We start from the raw sequence: 23,768 nt of genomic DNA, 5'->3' as shown, positions 1-23,768 counted from the left end.
GAGTGCCTGCACAGTTAAAAGTAAAGGGGGAAAAAAAATAACCCAGATGGAAAAAATGATAAAGGAAGGAGCTGCCTTTCAGGAACCCCAGCTGCTTACAGCTGCGGGGGTTCCACTAACAGTTTATGTTGGCCATTTTGTTTCCTGGCCAAGCTGACTGTGTTACCTCATCATGCTTTTTGACAACTTGAAAATCAGATTTTATTTTCTCTCTCGTACTCTTGTAATACCATGCTTAATAAGGAAGAAAAATGTTGAATGTTTTGACTGATAAGTGGAAAACCTCGTTTAGGATTTGGTTTACAGATTCCAAGTAGTAAAAGGCCAGTAACATGAAGACCATGTATACCCAGGCCAAGAGGATCTAAGATTGATAAATAACACACAGTTCTGGGCACCCATTTACGAGTGTGCAAGATTTGTATCTTTGTTCTGTGATTAACCCTACCTCAGAATTGAGGAGTTCCAGTGCTTACAAATCACTTGTCTGTCCTACCATCCACTGCCTTCTGTCCTCCAACCCCTGCTGAGTAAATTACCTTGATGGAATTTTAGGCACCGAGGACAAGTCAGTAAGGGAGATACTTTTGGGCAGTAATTCTTAAGTCTACCAATTAGGTGGCTGCCGACTTGCACGCCTCCCCTTCTCACATACTAACGAGTGTGGGTTTGTGTTTCAAAACAGACACCCACAGACAAAACAGATTTTTCTCTATTTTGAGCCACTCAGAGAAACTGTATCCTATTTATCTGTGTTCACTGTGTGGCTAGCGATAGAGGTTCAACAAATATTTGTTGAATGAATAAAAAGAAGTTCTTTCTGTTCCCTGCCTCCTGGGGAAAGGAGTAATCCCTAATCATGAGTACAGCCTTTGTGACAGCAAGCCTTGGAAAGGCCATCTTTAATGGTCTTGTGCAAGACGGCAGGAGAGGAAAGGAGGGAGCTCGATGGGACTTGGCAATAGAACTCGTCCATTCGTTAATCAATTTATTCAACACATGTTTCTCCAGTCCTGTGCTAGGCACCAGGTGCACAGCTATAAAACACACGTGGTCTTGTCTTCATGGAGTTCGTGGTCTCCTAAACAGCCAGCTAGGAGGAGAAATCAGCAAACGAAACAACAAGTTCTAAGTGCCCTACAGGAAGAAACTGGGTGTCAGACATCAGTAGAATGGTGAGAGGAGACCTCTTTAAGAGGACACATTTGAGCTGAAATCCGAAGGAGAAGAAAGTGAAGGAAGCAAGGAGCTTGGTGTAGTGAAGGCACCAAAAGCGAGCCAGCAGGGCTGGGGCGAGGTGAGCCACGCCACAAGCTGAAGGATGCAAGGACCAGGGTAGGGAACTGGATTTTATCCTAAGTTAAACTTCTTTAGGAAAACAGAAAATTGAACTCTATAATCCCCAACAAGGAACTTAGTGCAGTGTCTGGCATGGGGCGAGGGTTGAATAAATGTTAGCCACAATTCTCTATAGAGGAGCCCAACTAAAGGAAAAAAGTTTGGTCAACATCGTGGAACAGAATGATTAAAACGTGAGCAATGAAAAGATACTCCTTTACCTGATAAACATTCTTATGGAGCCAATTCTCCACACAACCAAATTTCACTCACAAAAGGGAAAGCTTATTTTTGATTGATCCTCTGGAGTTCGATATCTCTTTGTTTTAACCAATCAAAGCATGGCACCGAGGACTCCGTTGTCAATTTTTTAAAAATTGGGAAGGTGGATCCTTTTCATCTGTTCACGTAAACCACTGTTAAGTTTTTACCGCAGGTGACCGTTTCAGAAATGAAAGTTACAGCCAATCAAACCTGAGCCCACATGCCTTAGTGATTTTTTTTTTTTTTTTTTTTTTTTTTTTTTTTTTTTGACAGAGAGATCACAAGCAGGCAGAGAGGCAGGCAGAGAGAGAGGAGGAAGCAGGCTCCCCGAGAGAGCAGACAGCCCGATGCGGGGCTCAACCCCAGGACTCCGAGATCATGACCTGAGCCGAAGGCAGCGGCTTAACCCACTGAGCCACCCAGGCGCCCCTGCCTTAGTGATTTTAATGACACGATTTGTTGCTATGAGACAAAAACATGTTGTGCGGGAAATAATCTGTTAGAAATCACATGACCTTGACTCAAAGGCTTTTGATTAAGAGCACTAACATCCGCTCTCTGGAAAAGAAACAAACCCTATCATTAGAGCCTGGTAGCCCTTTTAAAGCAAGTAAAACCTTATTAGCCACTTATTAGTGGATCAGGGAAGCAAAAATGGCTGCAAACATGAAAAACTTTCAAGGCCACTGGCAAAGTTCCCTCTCTTTTACCTCGTCTTTCTCCTTCCTACTTGCGGAGGGAGACAAGACCCAAGTGGGCTGCAGATAAGTGGCCAGTCTCGTGGCTTCTCTCTCTCTCTGTGCAGGAGGTTGGCTTTGGAAGCATGCAGCCTTCATTCGTTCGCGTGTTAAGCATCCCTGTGTGCAGGCTCTGTGCTTGGAGACATGGCAGCCAGCGGATGCAGTCTCTGCTTTCACAGACGGTAGATGCCAGTAGGGAAGGCAGATGAAAAGTTGACAGTAAGAGTCATGCTTACTCAAACACATGATAAGCCTGGAACGACAAGAAGCTGGTCTGTAAAGATAGAGTGTGAGAGCACACTAGGCAGAGAGGACGGCCATCTCATGGTCCCGGAGGTAGAGACAAGCTTGGGGTGTTCTTCAAGAAGAAAGAGGACCAGGGTAGCTGGGGCTTGGTGAGCTTGGGAGAGCATACGAGGGGCTAGGGTCAAGGGCAGAAATGCAGTCATGCAGGGAGGATTTTAAGTGCAAGGGGAGATCTCCGGAGGGGTGTAGCTGTAGCTAGATTTATAAATAGTCCACTCACACAAGACTCATCTAAAAGCAGGGCTGGCCCCCGCCTGGGGACCTAATGGCCGTGACACTTCTCCCCCTTTCTAGGGAAAAGGAACAGCAATGGCAACTGCTCTGTTGCCCTGAATTTCCACCTGGCCATCGGACCCCTTGGAATATGTTTGACCTGCCCCAGAATGGATAAGAGCCAAGTCTTTGGGGTATATCTTATGCAGTCCCGTGTCCTCACTCGTAAGCATGCTCTCCAAGTCCTGGTCTCCTTTATCAGCCAGGGAGCCAAGATAGATCCAGAAACATCTCTCCATCCCGCCTCCCCTTCCTTAAGCCCCCCAACATCAAAACCAGCCCTAAGCAATTTCAGGAAGGCATCAGGGGCTGGGCCAGGAGACAGCCTGTGTTGGAGAAGGGACAGGAAGGACCTGGCTGGTGTCCTGTGTCAAAGCAGACAATAGATTGAACCCAGGGAACCTGACCATGCTTGAGAGACTGGCTTGGCCACATTTCCAGGGTCACCCAGCCAAGTTGCCTGAGTCAGACAGTGGAGACCTGGAGACAGTGAACATGCACATTATTTGTTTTCTGTCTATACTTGAGGCTATCGTTCCCCTGAACGTTCCCTTGAAAATGTCCATGGTTGTTGACTGCCAAACCAAGAACAAAATTCCCAGCCACATTCTCACCAGCCCCTCACTGCCCTGCGTTCTGGTTCTGACCTACCTTGTCTGTGGCTCGCTTGCTTACTTGCTAGTTTTATTTCGCTTTACCTTCCTGCATGTATCCTACCTTCACAGCAAGCAAACAGCATTATTATTATCATCAGAAAAAGAATAAAGGCCAATCAGTGTTTTGAAAAACAAGGTTCCTTCTTCTTGTGACCAGCTCTGCCTCCTGGATCATCCTTCTTGGGCAGAGGTGGTGGTGCATGGATCACAAGGAGGTACTCGTGGTCTGTGTTGGACAGTTATCCACTCGGTTCTCTCCAACCCCTCCATAGGCTAGACCCATCCCTAAGGCGCATCCCCACAGTCACTGCTTAGATGTCCTCCTCAAGCCCCTTGGGGCCTGGGCAGGTCCCTCGGGGGCTTCCTCTCTCACCCTGCCTGGTTTCCCTACCTCCCTCCTCTGCCCTTCAATTCTCGTCTTTCACCTGGTCAGGCAGGCTGCCCCTCTTCCCTGGGGACCCTTCTGCTTCTAGGCCTGGCTGGGACCCACTTTCTCTTAGATTACACATGTACACAAGTCACCACCTGTCCTTGCTCTGCTCCCGGGCTGGCCCTTTCCTAAGTGCCGCGGCCCCTAGTGCATGTAGGCTTTAACAAGAACAAAACCCGAGAAAGTTGGGAGGTGTTGCCAACCGGTTAGCTGCTTCCCAGAGGTACGAGCCAAGTTTTCCTCATTCATTTACTTCTTCCTAAGGGAATGGTATATGTGTGTGAGAGCGTGTGTGTGTGTGTGTGTGTGTGTGTGTGTGGTGGTCCCTTGGGGGAAGGAAAAAAAAGAGTATCGATTCTGTATCTATCATGGAGATAATTTCTCCTAGCCTTGGGTTCTAGAAACTTGGAAAATTATGGTCGGAATGCTGGTGTGAGAGTTTCTCGTGGTTGGGTTATCCTAAGTATCTTATTAAAATAGAGGTCTGTGTGGAGCTCTGTGCTTTCCAATTAGAACACCGAACTCGTGATTTCACAGATGTTTTTATTTAGGGAAAAAAATGACTCAATTTCATGAAAACAATCAAGTAGATAATAGTACAGAAATATGGCAAGCATTATGGAGGTGGTTACTGATATCTGGAACCCACGATATGGAGAAAAAAATTGGCCCTGAGCTTCTGCTTTCCCACAAAGGTGCTAGAGTCATTCTGCCCTGTTCACTTTGCTGTCTTCCCCTACAGGTGGCCACGACCACCCCCGAGCAGCCTACCACCAAGTGGTCCAGCCCATCCCTGGAGCCAGTGTGAGGGGCCCACGGCCTGTACAGAAGGTCGTCCTGAACTACCCCAGCCCCTGGGACCAAGACCAGAGGCCCGCACAAAGAGACCACTCCTCCCCGGGGCTCCCGAGGTATCACTATGACAGGGCCAACTTTCAGACATTTTTTAGTGATGATTTAGAACGATGCCAGTGTGACCAAGATGTATCAAAACTCTCTGTTGGTGTGCCACCCAGGCTAGTGACCGAGGCCCACAGAGGAACAAACTCTTTGAGTCAGGAGGAAATGTCAGCTGGTGGTCAGGAATCTCTCCACCAGACACATTCAAGCCACTGGTGACTTGTCAAAATTCTCTTGAAGGAAAGGCCCTTAAGTTGCCAAGTGACCCCCCCCTTTTACTCTCCCTTTTACTCTCAAGTCACCTGGTCTTTTAGCTCAGAAATAGATTTTTATTTTTACTGGGACTGACTTCCGCCATTAGGAAATTCTTGCTTATATCCCTAGTTTCTACGCCTGTTTAAATCCATCTTACTTTGAAATTTTAAATTCAGTTAGCTCTCAGTAGCAGTTTTAAAAAGCCCGTTGTTTTCTTTTGTAATACAAGCATCCACACATATGGAGCGCCATTATTAGGTCTTTCCGATACTTCTTTCAGAAAACCATTTCTGGTTTTGCTTGACCAGACCAGATGTCTAACTTTCAGTCATGTCTCCCCCTCATTCTCCTTCAACTTTTCTTCACATTTTCCTCTTCTCTTAATTTACGGATCTAAAATACAGAGGAAGAACTCCTAGAAATGGAACTTACTAATTTAAGAAAAAAATTGAAGAGTAGATGAAAGGTTTGTTCTTGCTCAAGCAGAATTTTTATATACCACTCAAAGTAAAATTATATTCTGTTTTGAGACTAGAATGAGATACAAAGAGAGATACAAAGATCCTTTAAAAGCAGATTTTTCAGAAATGCGGAAGTGGGTAATTAGCTCAGAAAGTTTATTAAAAGAAGAAAAGCCCATTCTGTTTACAATGGCAGATAAGGCACATGCCTGCTTTCCCCTCTCCTAAAAAGCCCAAACATTTGGGGCACCTGGGTGGCTCAGTGGGTTAAGGCCTCTGCCTTCGGCTCAGGTCATGATCCCAGGGTCCTGGGATCGAACCCCACATCGGGTTCTCTGCTCTGCAAGGAGCCTGCTTCCTCCTTTCTCTCTGCCTGCCTCTCTGCCTATTTGTGATCTCTGTCTGTCAAATAAATAAATAAAATCTTAAAAAAAAAAAAAAAAAGGCCCAAACATTCTCAGATTTGCTTTCCTGACAGAGCCCTTATTTTTTAAGAATAAAATTACGCAGAGTTTGGTGTACCTGGCTGGTTCCATCGGAGGATCATGTGACTCTTGATTTTAGGGTTGTGACTTCAAGCCCCAAGTTGGGTGTAGAGTTTACTGAAATACATAAATAAACTTTAAAAAAATGGCACAGAGTTTAAATAACGAAATCAAGACAATGTGATTTTACAACCAGAAAAGTACTCTTGCATAAGAAATATCTACAAGTCCAAGAAAACAAACACAACTTAAGCATCCTTATGAAACATGTCCACTGGCACTGGATAGGGGAGGCAATAGTAATTTTTTAAATAAACATTTATTTCAAAATAGTTTTAGATTTACAGAAGAATTGAGAAGTTAGTACAGAGGAATTGCTTTTGTAACATCAATTTAAGCCTGCTGTGGTCTCCTTGGATTTATTTTATCATTTTAGGATAATGAAAAATAAGTTTGGATAAAGAAGCTAGTCCTCAGTGATAAATTTGAAAGTGAACCTTGACATAGAAACTTTACTCTGTCATTAATATCCATGATATTGTTTTTACAGGGAAGTTTTTTAACATTACCAAAGCTTTAACATTTTTTTTAATCTAATGAGCAATTGCCTTCTATTACAACCAAGCAACTTTCAGTATAAAGGGATTTAATGCAAAAAGGATGTGGACCTGGGTCCCCGTTAGATGAGGGCATATTTTATAAGGATTTTTTTTCTATGTATTAGTAAAAATCTAAAATAAAAATAATTTCCTCAAACATTCACACTTCAGAAATATAGTACACTTGGGATTCTGTGTAATTTTATTTTAAGTCCCGTTGCATAAGACTTTCAAAATTTTTTATTACTCTTTTGGGTAAAAATGTAAGTGTTTGCAATAATCCATAAAAACTGGGCAGATAGACATTGATTTTGAAATCAAAGCAGTTTTGAAAATTTAGAATAGAAAACCATCTCAAAGCTACAACAAATAACAAACATCCACGTTCCCACTCCCTAGATTTTTAAAAAAATGTTAACAAAGAGCCACACATCCTTCAGAGGTTTTGTTGTTGTTGTTGTTGTTGTTGTTGTTTTTTAAGGAAATAAAACATTACAGACACAGTTTTAGTCCCCCTGTCAGAAACCCAGAAACAACTCTAGTTATTTGTAGCAGAAGGGACTTAACACAGGGCCGGGGGGTGGGTGCTTCTAGAATTGTTGGCCATTAGAGGAGCAAGTTTTAGGCCAGGGTTCCAAGAAAGACCCCAGAGTAGCACCACAGAACAGGACGCCAAAGAAGCTGCTTCCTCCGTCCCAGGGAGAGAGGCAGAAGATGAGAAAGTCACCAGAGAACTCTCCGTTGGAGGCCACGCTGCCATAGTACAATCCAGAATCAGCAAGCCACAGCCACTGCAACGACTGGATCCATTCTGTTCCTGCTAGATCTGCACTGACCCAAAATGGATGCCTACGCCCTTAACTTGACAAGGGAGGCTGGTCATAGGACACGGGGATGCCTCCTGACGAGCTCGGCACCTCACAGCAGCACTTTGCAACAGAACCCGCAGAAGTGGCCGAAGCATGGCTTCCATTCCCTTCAGCTTTCCAATTCTCCCACAAGTGTACCTGTCAACCGAAAAAATAATAAAGACGCCATATAACGATGTGGTAGAAACTTCTCTAAGGGGTCTTCAAAATCAGATTTCTCATCTATATATTAGCAACAACATAAAAACTTGAAGCCTACAAGGCCTTTCCTACCTTCTGATACACGATTAAATGTTACCTATCACGAGTTAAGAATCCTGTCTTTTTATCTGAACGCCTGTAACACCAACCTTGTATATCACCCATTATACTACTTTCTTTTACTGGTGACCATGTCTGCCTTGTACATACCACTTATCTTCCCAATGAGACAGTCCTTAAATGGAGAAATCAAATTAAGTTCCCTCTTTCAAACCCTCACCTGGGTCCTTCCACTCGGCTGCCCGCCAGTCACTTATTGACTCAAATTCAATGAAGCAACCCTCACTTAGGAAAGAAACGGAGGCAGAGGGAAGAGCTAGCTCACTGGCATCTCAAAGACTTTCTGTCCCTCTGGGTTGGCCATTGTAAAAAACGAAAATTTTACTGTAAACGTATTCTTTTCCAGGGACCAACTATATAACCAGCCACCTCATCAAGCCCGAGTTCCTGAGGAGTCCTTGGAGTGTCCTGCAGAACTGAGACCACTGGGTCCCCAGGCTCCATCCCCAGCTGCTGTCCCTAGACCCCTTAGTAACTTTCCAGCCAGAGGAACTCTGAAAACAAGCAATTTGCCAGAAGAGTTACGTAAGTTGTTTGCAGTGTTGTTTTTTCTTCTTTTTGCCAGGTCTTATACTTTCAGAATACTTGAGGATTATTCACCCATAATCTTGGGTATTTCTCATATACACAGTGAAATAAATTTTACTTCTTTACTCTTGGCTAAAAAGAGTAACCCGCAATTTTGTAGCAATGTTTTTAGTGACCCTGAGACCACCAGCAATACTCACAAAATGCTTACCGCGAGATTTTCTTAAACATATACTCCAGTGACAAGTAACCCGAACGCTTCTCTCTTCTAAATGATGCCCTTGAGTGGACTTGCCCCTGGGTAAATTGATTGGATGTCCATGTGGTATTGGCCGGGGACCTAGCGTTTCGCCATAAATTAGCAGCAGCCATCAAGAACGAGGTCATTTCCTGTAGGAATGAGCAATCTTGTTTGGAAAAAGTGGTCTCACATTCTCCATACTGCTTTACAACCAAATGCAAACTAAGCCTTTTATTTAAAGAAACATTCGACTAAGTGTCAGGTGATGATTCTTTTTCCATATTTTGCAGCCAGAACCAGAAATGTTGAACTATCACCAAAATGTTCTCATATTAAGGTCAGTCAGGACAGTAAGTTCCAGGAATCTTACGAAAACAGCCACTACTTATGAAATTGTTATATTCTGTTGTGCTTGCTAGAGAAGCTCAGGTGATTCTGAGAAGCCCTTTGCAAATCTGGGTGCCTCTTTGAAACAAACCTGGAAATCAAGCCTTTTTGCATTTGCTAACTCCCATCTGGGGAATCTGTGCTCTAGTCATTTAGGACTCCTAAAGATTTCTGTGGCAAGGATCCACTGTTGTTTATCATTCAAAAAATTTATTTAATCTTCTTAAAGATCTCACACATTGGGCGCCTGGGTGGCTCAGCGGGTTACGCCGCTGCCTTCGGCTCAGGTCATGATCCCAGGGTCCTGGGATCGAGGCCCGCATCGGGCTCTCTGCTCAGCAAGAAGCCTGCTTCCCTCTCTCTCTCTCTCTGCCTGCCTCTCCGTCTACTTGTGATCTCTCTCTGTCAAATAAATAAATAAAATCTTTAAAAAAAAAAAAAAAAAAGATCTCACACATTTTATTTATTTTTTAAAAATATTTTACTTATATTGGGGCGCCTGGGTGGCTCAGTGGGTTAAGCCGCTGCCTTCGGCTCAGGTCATGATCTCGGAGTCCTGGGATCGAGCCCCACATCGGGCTTTCTGCTCAGCAGGGAGCCTGCTTCCTCCTCTCTCTCTGCCTGCCTCTCTGCCTGCTTGTGATCTCTCTCTGTCAAATAAATAAATAAAAAAAAATATATTTTACTTATATTCCTGGATGGGTGAGCAGAGGAATGCAGGCTATATGGTCATAATAAATGAGGACACAGAAAAAAAATATATATTTTACTTATTTATCTGACAGAGATCACAAGTAGGCAGAGCCGTAGGCAGAGAGAGAGAGAGGGAAGCAGGCTCTCCGCTGAGCGGAGAGCCCGACGTGGGGCTCAATCCCAGGACCCTGAGACCATGACCCAAGCCGAAGGCAGAGGCTTTAACCCACTGAGCCATCCAGGCATCCCAAGATCTCACACATTTTAATTCTGAGTATTCCTGGAGAGTGGATGCTGCATCGGTCAGCACCCTGATGTCAGTCTATAGATCATTGTCTATAAAGGAGTCCTAAAATTCTTATGTAGGAGTTGGTTGAATATTGGGTGTTAAGGATAGGTTGAGTGCTATCAACAGGACTGCTTAAATGAGTCAATGTGACCGCCGTCCACACTTCTGTTTGAGAGATCTGTTCCAAAGCACCAGAGCCCAAGCACAGATGAATACATACACATTTACATTTTCTCTCTAGCCTTCCTTTCTTCTCCACGCTCTGCCCCAGGGACTTCCTGAGATAGAGCCTGTCCATTGCAGACTAAAAGCCAACATTCAGAGATTATTCATCTCTCCCATCACCATGCTAACCAGATAATTTCCCACAAGATTTTAGCACGAGAAAACAGTGGTTTGCATCCTGACTGGGTCAGGCTTATGGGCACAGTGCCCTCTGTGGCTCCAGGCTGATCTAGGGAGGAGGAAGGGGGTCAGTGACGCTGGGTGCCCCGAGGTGGCATCTCGGTCCTTCAAGCCACTAAAGGTCCTGCTAACATTTCTGCTTTCGTGTACCCCATCAGCCTGGCCTTTCCCCCACCAGTGGCCGTTCTCCCTCCCATAAGGGACAGGAGGGCATAGGAACCACTTCCTCCCTCTCCCCTAATTGCTCTTGTTAAACAAGCAGAGAGCATCGTGAGATCAAAAGAGGACACTGCTGGGTGGCCCCTTAGCAAGGTTCGGCTTGGCCTGCTGTGAGAGTATTCCTTAGGCACAGTGCCAAGTGTCTCTAAGAAACCAGGAGGTGGCCTCATCTCAAGGACCTGTGGGTTCTGGCTGATGGATTGTATTAATGCATCACGTGGTTTTCCAGCAGCCTCCTGAGGCTGCCGGCGTTCCTCTTTCCCTGCACAGGGGGCAGTCTGCGCCCCCTTATTCAGACCCCCTGCCTCTTGGCCTCTCCTGAGGACAGCAGTTCACACAGCTGCAGGCCTGAGCCCTCAGACCACCCGCATCCCAAAGTTTCACTTTATGATTCTAGAAAGACAGAAAGACGTTGCACACAATTTACAAGCGCTCGGTATAGAATAATCTGACGAGTTTCTAATAAGTGTGAAAAATCTCTCTTAGGGAAAGTCTTTATCACCTATTCTATGGACACAGCCATGGAGGTGGTGAAATTCGTGAACTTCCTCTTGGTAAATGGCTTCCAAACTGCAGTAAGTATCTCATCCCCAGAGAAGGCTGAACAGCTAAAGTGAGTACAATGGGAAGAAAAACAAAGGGAGAAAAGCCATTCGTATAACTGTTGAGGTTTTCAACTGTATTATTTGAGTTACGGGATTGTGAACTGAATGCTTATGGACGTAGGTGATTATTTTCCAGATTTTCAGCTATCCAGAGACTCTGGCACTTCCTTCCTGCTTGCCTTTTGAGCAACCCCGAGTACCTCGGAACAGCCAGAACGGTGTGCGTTCATGCTGACCGCAAATGCAGCTTGGCCCCTGGCCTGAAGGAAAGGCCAGAGCCCACCACACTTTGGACTTGTCCCTTTTCCACCAAGCATGCCTGCTTCGGCTGGGATTCCTGTGGTGCAGGGGGCTGCAGGCTTCCCCCGGCCACCTGCTTTTGCATCAGGTCCTACTGCTGGGCACTGGGCTGTGAGGCCTGAAGCATGAGGCCCCCCGTGCCCAGCTGCCTTCCACACCCTGACGCGGCTGTCATGCTCCTGGGCGAGGAATCCGCGGCCAGGTTCTCAGCTGATCTAGTCTAGTTCTAGGGGAGGCAGACTACCCAGCCCTGCCATGTGCTGTGACCTTGGCCCAAGGAATCTCAGAAGGTCCACGCTCCCCAAGTTTCCCTGCAGCGCCTTCCAACAGCACAGCTTCATGTCATGTACGTTCTTCTGTAGGATAAATAAAATACCACAGGAGGCCACTCAAAGGGCTGGCTTTCCTCAAACACTGAGATCACGTCTTTTCCTTCCCAGAGGCCCCCGTGGGGTATTTAGTGACAGTGAATTCTAGAGAGTAGTTAAAAATCAAGGAAAATATCTATGAATAGCAATGTTGAAGGATAAAAAGGAACTACTTAGTAACTAAACGTCCATTTTAATGATTGCTTAGCATTATTTAACAGTTTTTATTGAATTTTTTCTTTATTCTGTAATTTTTTTTTTTTTAATGGAAGTGTCCGCAAGTTTAAGATGCATACAATTTATACATTCCGACTGAGTGACTGTATAGGAACCAACATTTCGATTTCTTATTTCTGGAATAAGAAAGCACTGTGGAAACCAGGACATAAAATCAAATTACAGGTCATAAGGCCAACATCTCAGAAAAGATCTTACTTTTGGATGTTTCCAAATAAGCATACTGATTGCCCTTGGAAAAGAGGACAGGTTTTTAGGACCTTACCAGTCAGAGGCTACTTAGAATTTAAGTCTATCCTTGATTCTGATCACCAGGAAGCCTTCTAGTAGAATCACAGAGTCCCACCCTGGACAGCTAAGTTACTGTATTGATACATCAAGAGTCCCTAAGTGTATCACCAAATACAGTCAGGTTGAGGCACTGGGGGTTAAGACTTCAAATAATGAATTTGGGGGGAAGGGACACAATTTGGCCTGAAACAGTAGCTGTGAAGAAGCTGGCCTGACAGAAGCTGTGGACTTTGGTGGAGATCTGGAGAAATAGTCCAGCACATTGTGCCTCCCAGAAAGCCCACCTCAGTAGCAAAGAATAATTTAGGTCCTGGGGTAACAATTAAAATAACCATTTACTGAGTACCTACTTCAAGCCTGGCGTTATGATGTACTTTTCCATGTCCAACTGTTTCAGTCCTTACAACCATCCTGGGAAGTAGGCTTATTAACCACATACTACAAATAAAGATAATAAGACTTAGAGAGTTTCAGTGATGTTTTTAAAATTATACAAGTAGGAAGCACAGGAGCCAAGAGTAGAACCAAGAGTAGATCCCAGCTGTCTGTTTCTTCTCAACCCTGACATTGTATTGCTTCTGTCTCATATGTTAGAAGTGGGTTACCAGTCCAGTCACTGAAAGCCACACAGGCTTTCTCAAGATCACCTCATGTGGTCATTGGCCATCTGACATTTTATTTTTTTTTAAAGATTTTATTCATTTATTTGACAGACAGATTACAAATAGGCAGAGAGGCAGACAGAGAGAGAGGGAGTAGCAGGCTCCTCGCTGAGCAGAGAGCCCGATGCAGGGCTCGATCCCAGGATCCTGAGATCATGACCCGAGCCGAAGGCAAAGGCTTAACCCTCTGAGCCACCCAGGTGCCCCCCCTCTGACATTTTAAAGCAGGAATCATCCAGCCCAAAAAGAAAGCCATTCCATTTTGAGTGTTCCATCAGTAAAGACGCATATTCTGAACTTGTGTCTGACAGTTTGGCAGACACACTTTCTCATTCCACAGGAAGAGGAGAGCCAGGCTGAAGAGATAAGGCAGACGTAAACGAGACGTACAGTAAATGAAAGGATGTTATAATAATGTGTTTACTGTCCAGTACCACTGGTCACAATGGCGCAGAAGCAGGTGAGGCAAAGACGAGGAAGTCAGCGTGTGGGAGAGGAGAGCAGGGAGGTCTGTGTTATGCTTTCAGAGTGCTGGGGAGTAAAGTAGACAGGGCACGTGAGGAAAAGAGGTAAGGCTGGGTCACAGATGGCCTGGAGAGCTTGCTGAATGGCTAGGACTTGATACGTTTTAAATGGCAGAGTGACATTTAGGACAACTGATCTGAGAGCGGTGTGGCTAAATCAAATAACCCCTCCTCGAGGACACTATCCCTGAGTCACCCATTCTAGCGTATAATCCGTCTTGTAAGCAAGAGCACCTTGTACACACGTACATTACTTTCTGGCTGCAGGACAGGCCAGAGCCCCAGAAAGGCTGCCTTATTTGGTCTTCTGAAAAATAGAAAATAACTGGTTTTTCTCCCCTTCAAATATTCCTTCGAAGACTTGATATTTAATATCAGTCTCTTCAAGGCCCAAGAGATCTGCTTCTTGACTTTCACCATAAACCTTTTCCCACCTTCTCAGTAATTGTTTTTGTGACTGTTCCTTGGATTTGCTCCAAGTTTCATCCAATCTTTTTTAAATGCATAGATCGAAACTGGACATAATACCATAATAATGACCTGGCTAATGCAACAAAAGCACCAGAATTGGATCTTAGTACTTGCACACCACACATTCATTAAAATGTTCCAGGATGATATCATGTTAGCCTTTCAAATTACATATATATATATATGTTGCTGGCTTATATCCAACTTGGTCTACTATGTCTCTCAGATTTTTAAAACATAATTATTGTATAGCCAAAGATAGATTTTTGATGTGTACCACTATATCCTAATTACGGATATTAAATACTTGAATGCCTACTCATGTTGAAGTAGGGAACACTTTAAGAAAATTGTATTTTGTTTTTTAGACTTACATGTTCCTCCCTGCAAAAAGCAATCGTAATTTTTCCAGTCTTAAATGCATACAGTCTCTTGTGTTTTCTCTCCCTCTACACCTACAGAAAGCTTCTCATTAAGAACCACCTCCCACATCTTTTTCTCGTAGATTGACATATTTGAGGATAGAATCCGAGGCATTGATATTATTAAGTGGATGGAACGCTACCTTAGAGATGTAAGTACAGTCCCAAATTCTGAGCTCGTTTTCTGGCAAAAAAGACAGTTCGCCTGTGGAGTTATTTTATGAACGAAGCCCTGGCAAACCTACCAAGTCCAGAGCTGCGAGAGCCCCCAACAAAGCCTCGCTTGTTGGCAGCCCTGCGGAGACCTGGAAAGGAAGGATGGGGTCACCCTCGTGGACATGCACAGGCAGGAAACAACGGTCAAACCAGACACAGGTGGTTGATAACAATCAGAGCAAACAGTTTTTGGTTTTTTTCGTGTGTGTGTTTTTTTTTTTTTTTTTTTTTGCACCAGAATAGGAAAAGAGGAAATGAAGGCAGGGAGTAGGGAGGGAGCGACAGAATGCAATTTAATCCGAGGCCACCCCAAGTGTTCTGCCCCTCGGGCTCCAGAGCTTCCATGGGGGTGGGGGGAGGAGGTGGGGAGGCTGCCCCTGCCGCGCAGCCCCCCACCCAGGCGCCCACTCGCAGCCCTGTGATTTGTTTTCCACTGACAGAATCTATACTGACCACGGGGACACTTTGTGCTTTAACAAGATAGAAATTGATCGCTGCCAGCGTGTCCGTGTCGGCTGCTTCAGCCGCTTGCTTTGGAGGGAGCGGTGGGGGACAGAGTCGCAGCAGGCTGGGGTTCTGCGGCTTTTCCTTTTGTCTGCAGCCTGACGCGGGCTTTGTGCGGAAGGGGCCGCTCCTGCCGGCTGCGCTGAGACGCGCTCGCGGCGGGCGGGCAGGGCGCTCGGGAGCGCGGACCGCAGCTTCCCTGCCGCGGCCGGAGGGAGGGGGCTTCTCCGCGGGGCGGCCGCAGCGCGGGGCGGGCCAGGCTTCCGTCTGTTCGGCAGCGACGCCTGTGCAAAATGGTGGGCCAAGCCGCCTCCCTTTAGGAGGGCGCCCCACCGAGCCGTTTGCTCGCGTTTGAAGGGAGCCGGGAGGGAGGCAGTGGGGAGGTGGGGACCCAGGAGCCCGGCCGAGTGGGGGCCGCCGCCTTGCGCTCTCCGCACAGGACCAGCGAACCAGGCCCTCGGGGCGGGGGCCTGGGGGGAGGCTTGGGGCCCTGCTGGCCGCTTGCCAGCCTGCCTTCCCCGAACCTTCCTTCCCCGAACGGACCACCCTTGACACTTCCATAAACATGCTTTCTCTCTCATTAACAGAAGACAGTGATGATAATTGTAGCAATCAGCCCCAAATACAAACAGGATGTGGAAGGTGCCGAGTCGCAGCTGGACGAGGACGAGCACGGCTTACACACTAAGTACATTCATCGCATGGTGAGTGGCGAGGGGAACGTCGCACCCCGCCACCCCCCAGAGAGGGGCGCGCTCTTCTGGGAAGGCCTGTCCTCCGCTGGGGACCAATGGAAGGTGGCGCGGTGATGGGGTGAGGAACCCCGGGCAGGACAAGGAATGTTGCCTCTGGCTCTGGCTGCCTTCGGGACTGTGGGCCAGCGGCCCCATCTCTGGGACTCCGTTCCTATCTGTTGCAAGGGGACAGTCATTGGTGATCCCTCACTTCCGGTTAGATGACCCTGGAAAGCAGGGCTCTGCTGGCTTGGTTGTTCACCAACAGCTGGGCGGTCCCAAGAGGGGCCTGGGCCAGGGCTGTGAGGAGAGGGGGCTCCTGCATCTGTCCTGTTCTGTCCCCTGGTACATCAGAGACGCAGAGTAGTGGAGTGGAATGGAAAGGACACACGGTGCTGTGTCAGAGGGACTTCGTTCAAATTTCGCTTCTTCCTGTATAGGTGTGGGACCCTGAGCCAACCGCCTAAACCTCTCTGTGCCTCCATGTCCCCAATCATTCAGTGGGTCACTGCTACTTACAGGGTGGTTGTGAAGATGTGATGGGGTCATGTCTGGGACATCTCCATGCTCAGGTCAAGGGAAGGGATTGTTCTGAGCTCATGATCGATGAGCAACAGTCCGCTGCCACACCCAAACCATGGGGCCTGGCCCAGCTAAAGCCAGTGGGAGAAATTTGTAGGAAGTTAGGCTTGCTTGGCATCTGATAGAACATTCTGACAGAAAATATCACCCAGCTTTGGAATTGGCTGTTTTGTGAGCTAGTGATCTCCCTGCTTTCCAGGATGACAGAGGTGCTGTGGAGACAGTTCTGCTTGACTAGGATGCTGGACTAGGCTTGTGACTTTCAAAATGTTCTGTGGAGTCCCTACTGGGTGCCCATAGGTGCTGGGGGTCAGGGCGGCTCTGGGTCTCCCATCCCACCTCAGCTAGAGCTGGTTTGCCCTTCTCAGGCTTGTTTGTTTACCAAGGATTCTGAGATTTAAAAAGACTTGACAGCCGCTGGACTAGAACTTATAAGCTCCATTCCATCTGGAACATTCCACAAGCGCCTGGAATGGACAGAAAGGATCATAGACTAAGATGGGAATATGGGGCAGGACACTGAAGTGGCCCGGATAGAATAAGTAAGCGGCACAAGGCAGGACACAGGGGACCAGCAGCAGACCTCAGGGGAGGCTGACTTAAGTCCGAGTCTGCCCTGTGGATCAGAAGCCCAGGAAAAAGGCAGAGCAGGTGGGTGGATGGGGCTTCCCCATCTGTCTCAGAACTTCTAGCAAGTACCAACCACTTATTTGAGGTTAGAACCAACCCAAAGTAAAGGCCAAGGTGAGCGGTGAAGCCAGAGAGTAAGGCCAAGGAACCAGGGGCTAAGCGTCCTCCCATTCCATCTTCTCCCAGTCTGATGGTCTACGGACAGGCCCAGCACACGGTCACGGCTGGCTGCGGGGGCTGCCGTCCTTTGGCTGGATGCTGCATGTCTGCGTGGCCCAAAGCACTGGATGTCCTGTCTGCATCTCTAGGAACCTGCCAGTCCTGGGAGCTGACAGCTGGTGTGTGGGAAGGGCTCCAGGTCCCTGCCGGTTCCTGAGGAAACCTGTCATGCTGTGCTGGTGTGCGGCAATGCCAGGCAGTGAAACAGCTACCCCCAGAGCGTGTCTGACGGTGCCCTGCCAGCAACCAGATTGTCTCCCAACTCAGTTTTCTGGGGACAACAGTGTCTCGGGCCCTTCCTTATCACCGGAGGGGTTCAAGAGGCCAGATAAGAAGACCTCCAGGTCCCCTCCAGGCAGCAGAAGCCTCTAGGACGGAGGGAATGAAGAGGTAGCCACGAGTAACTGCATCATAGGGCCAACGACTCCACAAAAAGCCAGTGTCTGGAAATAGGAGAGGAAATCAGCATCCGGTGCGGCCTAGTGGACGAGCAAAACTTTAAGGATTCTGGGAACTGGATGGAAGTCTGAGACTAAATCCAGTTCTTCCCTTGTAACTTGTCAACCCTGGGCCCTTCCTTTCACACGTTTGTCCTGGTGATTGGCGTGTTCATGTCACACAGTACACAGATTGTTTTAAAACACGTTTTGGTCCTCTCAATTGTAAAAGACAGTGGTTCTCAGAGGAAAAAAAAACTGGTGCATTCGTGTGTGTGTGTGTGTGTGTGTGTGTGTGTGTGTGTGCGTGCACGACTGTGTGTGTGTTTATGAGGGGGTTTCTATGGTGACTTCAATAACCAGCTGTCACCACTGTCACTTTCTTCTCTGTCCTGTTTTTATTCCCCTGTACAATGAAGACTCCTCAGTGATAAAAATCAATTGGAAGATGAAATACTTGGGAACACATAATTCCTCATCTCCTCGTCATCAGATGACTGAGAGCTTTGTGCTGGTCACAGCATTGGGAAGACACTAGCTCCCCTCAGCTTGAAAATTCTGGGTTTGATAAAGAAGTCTTGGCAGCTAAGTCTTTGGGGGCCACGACAGTGTCAGCGCAAACTGGAACTGTGTGGGGGACCTCCAGTGTGGCTGGCAGAGCTCCTCACAGCGGACCCCCAGCCTCATCTCCCTCCCTAGCCCATCCTGTGCCCCAGCCGCAAAGCGGTGCTAGCTGGTCCCAACCCCACTGACTCTCACAACCTCTAGACATTTGCTCATGCTGTTTCCTCTACTGAGGATGCCCTTCCCCTCACCCCTGCTTCCTCTCCCGGACCAAATTCTTGTCTTTCAATATCTAAGTGATCTATCCCTCCTAACTGTCCTTCAAATCACTGATGCAGAAATGGGTGGCCCCCATTTTGGGTTTCCACAGCAATTTATTTCTACTTTTCACACTGCATTGTGCTTGGCAGTGTATCCTTCTTCCTGCTCACCAATCTGCTGGCTTTGGGAGGATAGGAATCGTATCAGCAGTGCTCTGATAAACTAGTCTCCACCACCCCCCCCCCCCAAAAAGAAAGAAATCTGATTTGTAGCATTTCCCCATTTCCATGGTATAAATACTCTCATTATGGTCAATTTCAAGCTACCAGTGTAAAGTCATCAAACACAGAATTAGGAAGGGATACATACGACTGGCTTTCCTGAGCCGGTACAAGCCAACTTGGCACACCCTAGAAGCTCCTTGAAACCTGAAGTCTAGCACAGAGTGTGACTTTTAATAGGCCTTCGATAAATGATTCATGAATGAGTGAATGGCATGCATGTGTAATGGGGAGACCTTAAAAGCCTCCATGTGTGGCACTCAAGGAAGTCAGAATAAAAATGCTATGGGGGCTTGCAAGGGCCTGGGTGCCATTAATTCTCCTTCATTCCTGAACTCAAACCTTCAGATTCTTTCTGTTCCAGATGCAGATCGAGTTCATCAAACAAGGAAGCATGAATTTCAGATTCATCCCCGTGCTCTTCCCAAATGCTAAGAAGGTAAACAAAGAAATAAGCAAAGCCAAAAACCTTCCAGTTCAAGCTTTGGTGTGCTTGTTATCTGGGCTTCTCAGTGGAAAAGCTTGTGAACTCTGTATCAGTTCTTAGAGATAACAGTGTTACCAGAAAGATCCACAAGTTGTAGCACTCAGCTCAGCAGCCTGAATCAGGAAGGTTTTAAGGTGTTATCTGCTGGGCCATCGCTGTCCTAATTGTTCAAACAGCCATTACACACAAAGAAGTAGTTTGTGTTTTAACTCAGGAGAGAAAAAAAGACGGTTCATCTGATACTTCTTATCTCTCATACATAAAAGTCAAGATATGGACAATTTTTGCTGACTGTCCACAGAGGTATTTTGGTACACAGAGTTCAGTTCTCAAATCTGTAGATGACAGGAATTAAATCTACAGTGTTACCAAAGTGAACTTTACTGTGGTTTATATGAGTGTTTTTACACTGAAAGAACATTCTAGCAGTTTGGGGCATGGGGACAAAAACCGTCTGAAGCCATGTTCCAGCTTGGCAATGGGGAGGCAGAGGTGTCATGACTGTTTTGAGACTCAGACCACAGCACCCTGAGCGCAGGCCCAGCTGTACCTGGGAGGATCCCTGAAGGTGAGGACTGCAGAGACTTCATGGGGCAGGAGGCAGAGGTCCCCTGAGATGACCTCAGGTTACAAAGCTCACACCCTGGGCGACAGCGTGCATTTCCATCCCTCACCCAGGCTCTCGTTCCCACTGCGGGATCTCCTTGCTGGTCTCCCTGTCTACTTTAACCCTGTCCTAGCCACCTTCCCTTCTGCCATGAAAGAGGAACATCCAAAATGCAGATCTGATCTGCCTCGCTCCAGCTTAGAAACTGTGTCGTGGATTCTGACGGACGCCGGGATCGTATCCACTTTTCTCAGCGTGACAGATGAGGCCCCTTAGAAGAGGGCTGTGCCCACTTGCTCAGTCTTCTCTCCCCACCATCTGCACAGGGACTCTATGCTCTGGTCATACTGGACTATCCCAGCATGCCCTCACACCTGCCCTGTTCTTTCTGTTTCTGTGCCTTCTCACTATCTGTTCCCCCTACTGGCAATGCCCTTCCCTGACTTTTCTGGGTAGTCAGCTCTCACTTAGCCTTCTATCACCCAATCCCTAGATTCTGCTGACCTCTCATCCTCCTTGCCAATATACTAACTTGTTCCTCTTTTGAGCTCTCTTACCTAGAGTGCCTTGAGCCAGGGGCTTGCGGTTGGGGGTGGAAGGGCTGGCGGGAGCACAGTGATGGAAAAGGAGACCAACTCTGAGTTGGTTTTATTTTTTTAATATATTTTTAAAGATTTTATTTATTTGACAGAGAGAGATCACAAGTAGAGAGAGAGAGAGAGAGAGGAGGAAGCAGGCTCCCCGCCTAGCAGAGAGCCCGATGTGGGACTCGATCCCAGGACTCTGAGACTATGACCTGAGCTGAAGGCAGAGGCTTAACCCACTGAGCCACCCAGGCAGCCCTGAGTTGGTTTTATTAATGCTTATGAAACTTCTTCAGACAACCCCTGGTTGCCTGTGCTCGAGGTAGAGTGCTCCCATCTCCTGCCCCTTTGGTACACCACTGCCTAGAAAATAGTTTCTTTACTTCATTTACATTCCATCATTGGGCCGTGAACTCCTCAGGGCAGGAGCTGCGTCTTTTTCATTTGGGTGTCATCCACACCAGCATGATGCCCCACCTGTCGCAGGTGCTGCTTCTAAGCTTATTCTGCAACCACCGAAGGGATCCCATCCACTCAGAGAAAAACCTAGAAGGCCCTGACATAGGCCCCTCTACTTCCAGACCTCTCCTCCTCCTCTATTTCACTCACTCACTCATTCACTTTTCTCTGGCCACACTGGCCTGTTGCTCCTTGAACAGGCCAGGCACGCCCCCGCCACAGCACCTTTGCACTGCCTGGACCCAGACATCCACAAAACTGGCCCCCTCCGCTCTTTTAGGTCTTTGCTCATTTTCTCAGTGAAACCCTTCCTAAACACTCCACTTAAAGCCGCAAGCCTTTCCGCCCTGCCCAGGACTCCCTCTCCCCTTTCTCCGCCTTATTTTTCCCCACAGTATGTATCACCGTCAAACCTACTATATATTTTCTTCATTCATCGTCTGTCTCCCCCACAGAATGTCCACTCCGTGAGGGCACTCTGGGACGGCACCCTCACGATCCCAGGCTTAGAGTTTCTGCTTTTGGCCTGATCCCAGATCTGGTGGGCTCCTTCTACTGCAGACCAGATCTGTGTGGCTGGAATGAAAGGATAATGAATTACATCAAGCCCACAGCCTTAGCATACTTCTTCTGGAGCCACAAAGGAATTCACATCACTCTGCATGACCTCTGTCCTACCCCTTTTATGTGAGGGTGGTGACAAGCACGCTGAAATGCAAAGGGCAGGTAGCCTGGGAGGCTGACAGCCAGTGCTGCGCACATGTGGTTTCCATAATGAGATCTACAGCTTACCCCGAAGCGGGGAGCGCCTCACATGCTAACCCCTTCCAAAAGCCAAACAGCACAACTCCCGGGAGACTGCAGGGGGGCACGCCCATGAAGGGAAGCCATGGAGGTTTGGGAGCTGGGCCTGGGATCTGGAATCCGGGTTTCTGTCTAAAGGCCTTCACCCCTGTGCCGCGCTCTCTCCCCTAGGAGCACGTGCCCACCTGGCTTCAGAACACTCACGTCTACAGCTGGCCCAAGAATAAGAAAAACATCCTGCTGCGGCTGCTCAGGGAAGAGGAGTACATAGCCCCTCCCCGGGGGCCCCTGCCCACGCTTCAGGTGGTGCCCCTGTGACCCCTCCGTGCCCAGAGCCCTGGGGTTGTGCTGGTGGCGGCGGCGGAGGGGCGGATCCTGTTCCGACAACACGTCCCCTCGAGGTCCCTCTCAGAGGACCCCTCTCCACCCCCCGAAGACCTGTCCTGCAGACCCCTCTTCCCATGGAGACCTCCACAGACCCTGCCTTTCAGAAAGAGGCAGTGGCTGCTCTGTAGTCCCTACTTCTGACGCCCCCCACCCCCACCCCCCAGCACGCTGCTCCTAACAGCCTGATGCGTCCATTCTGGGCCTCTCCCTACTTAGCCCCTAGGTCATATAAATGACGTTGCCACTGACGACCCCAAACACCCTCCCCTCGCTTAAAGCTACTTTTATGAGTTAGCCAGATGCTCGTGGGTCCTCCAATCAGCCTGGTTCGTGTACAAATAATAAAATGTTTACTCTTTTGTAAGATGGTGTTTTACTTATCTCAAAGGAAATGGATGTGTGTTAATTCCTAGTGACGCGGGCAGTTGCTTCGGGAAAGCTGCTTGGATGTCATATTAGATAAATGTATCCGACTGGTCTATAGGAGAGGATTAGAGCCAGACGGTTAAACAATCCCTTTTTAATGTAATCTTCAAAGCTTTATTTTTGCAGTAGAAATTTTTGGCAAAACCATTCCGTACAACACACAGCCGTGGTTATAAATATATTCTAAATAGGGCCTGGCTATCCACGGAAGAATATCCAGGAACGGGAGGCAGCGACAGCGGCGGCAGAAGGCAGGCTGGACCAGGGGTTGGTGCCCTTGTCTCCATCCTCCCACTAACTAGCTGTGTGACCTAGAGCAGGTCCTGTCACTTGCCTGAAACCCTGAGGACTCGCTTCTAAAATGACGTGGATGAAAGTATCTTTTGGGCCCTAAGTGGTTTAAGGTCTGGGACCCAAGTTCTAAATACCCAATTGAGGAATGACTGAATTTTCATAATTATATCGCCCAGAGGACAAAACTACGTTTACTTTTTAAAATTCTCTTCAGCAACACCTTCACATTCGTAATTTTAGAAGCAATATATATCTTGCTCATCTGATCTCAAGAAAACACAAACATAACTATATAATAAATACATCATATATATATATATATATATATATATATATATATAATGTACATAAGCTGTAGAGCAAGGTGGGGTGATGTTGGTGGGGCGACAGTTATGCCCTAAATAGAAATACGAAGGTTGTTTTGTTGGTTTTTTAGATTTTATCTATTCATTTGACAGAGATCACAAGTAGGCAGAGAAGCAGGCAGAGAGAGAGGAGGAAGCTGGCCCCCCGCTGAGCAGAGAGCCCGACGAGGGGCTCGATCCCAGGACCCTGGGATGATGACCCGAGCCGAAGGCAGAGGCTTTAACCCACTGAGCCACCCAGGCGCCCCAGAAATAGGAAGATTTTAAGGTGGGGCTGGGGGAAGAGAGCTACTGTTTCCTGTTACCTGTCTCTGTCATCTCGGAAACGAGACCATCATGCTGTCAGTTCAGCCCTCGTATGGCACCGTAGGGAAAAGACAAATATCCA

General features: G+C 47.4%; 1 protein-coding gene and 1 long non-coding RNA gene across 8 annotated transcripts in view; one reads left to right on the top strand and one right to left on the bottom strand.

Annotated features, from left to right (window-relative positions):
- The window catches only part of TRAF3IP2 (TRAF3 interacting protein 2), a 48,693-nt gene extending 26,032 nt beyond the window's left edge, over positions 1 to 22,661 (top strand). For 3 of the 7 annotated variants that reach the window (XM_047734505.1, XM_047734507.1, XM_047734506.1), the window contains 7 exons: positions 4,750 to 4,918; positions 8,244 to 8,422; positions 11,146 to 11,234; positions 14,623 to 14,691; positions 15,847 to 15,963; positions 19,332 to 19,406; positions 22,080 to 22,661. In XM_047734505.1, the coding sequence (XP_047590461.1) occupies positions 4,750 to 4,918; positions 8,244 to 8,422; positions 11,146 to 11,234; positions 14,623 to 14,691; positions 15,847 to 15,963; positions 19,332 to 19,406; positions 22,080 to 22,226 (845 nt within the window). In that variant the 3' untranslated portion in view covers positions 22,227 to 22,661. The other 4 variants (XM_047734508.1, XM_047734510.1, XM_047734509.1 and 1 more) reach the window with 4 other exon arrangements.
- Positions 6,081 to 23,746, bottom strand: LOC125102900 (uncharacterized). Its single transcript, XR_007128225.1, has 3 exons — positions 23,686 to 23,746; positions 8,637 to 8,815; positions 6,081 to 7,714 (listed from the first exon to the last, which is right to left on the bottom strand). It is a non-coding gene; the product is annotated as an uncharacterized LOC125102900 (long non-coding RNA).
- Between the last annotated feature and the right edge of the window lie 22 nt (positions 23,747 to 23,768).

The sequence above is a fragment of the Lutra lutra genome, chromosome 6 (genome assembly GCF_902655055.1).
Source record: "Lutra lutra chromosome 6, mLutLut1.2, whole genome shotgun sequence".
NCBI lineage: Eukaryota > Metazoa > Chordata > Mammalia > Carnivora > Mustelidae > Lutra > Lutra lutra.
The sequence above is the reverse complement of the archived record's forward strand: the minus strand, read 5'-3'. Positions and strand labels throughout refer to the sequence as shown.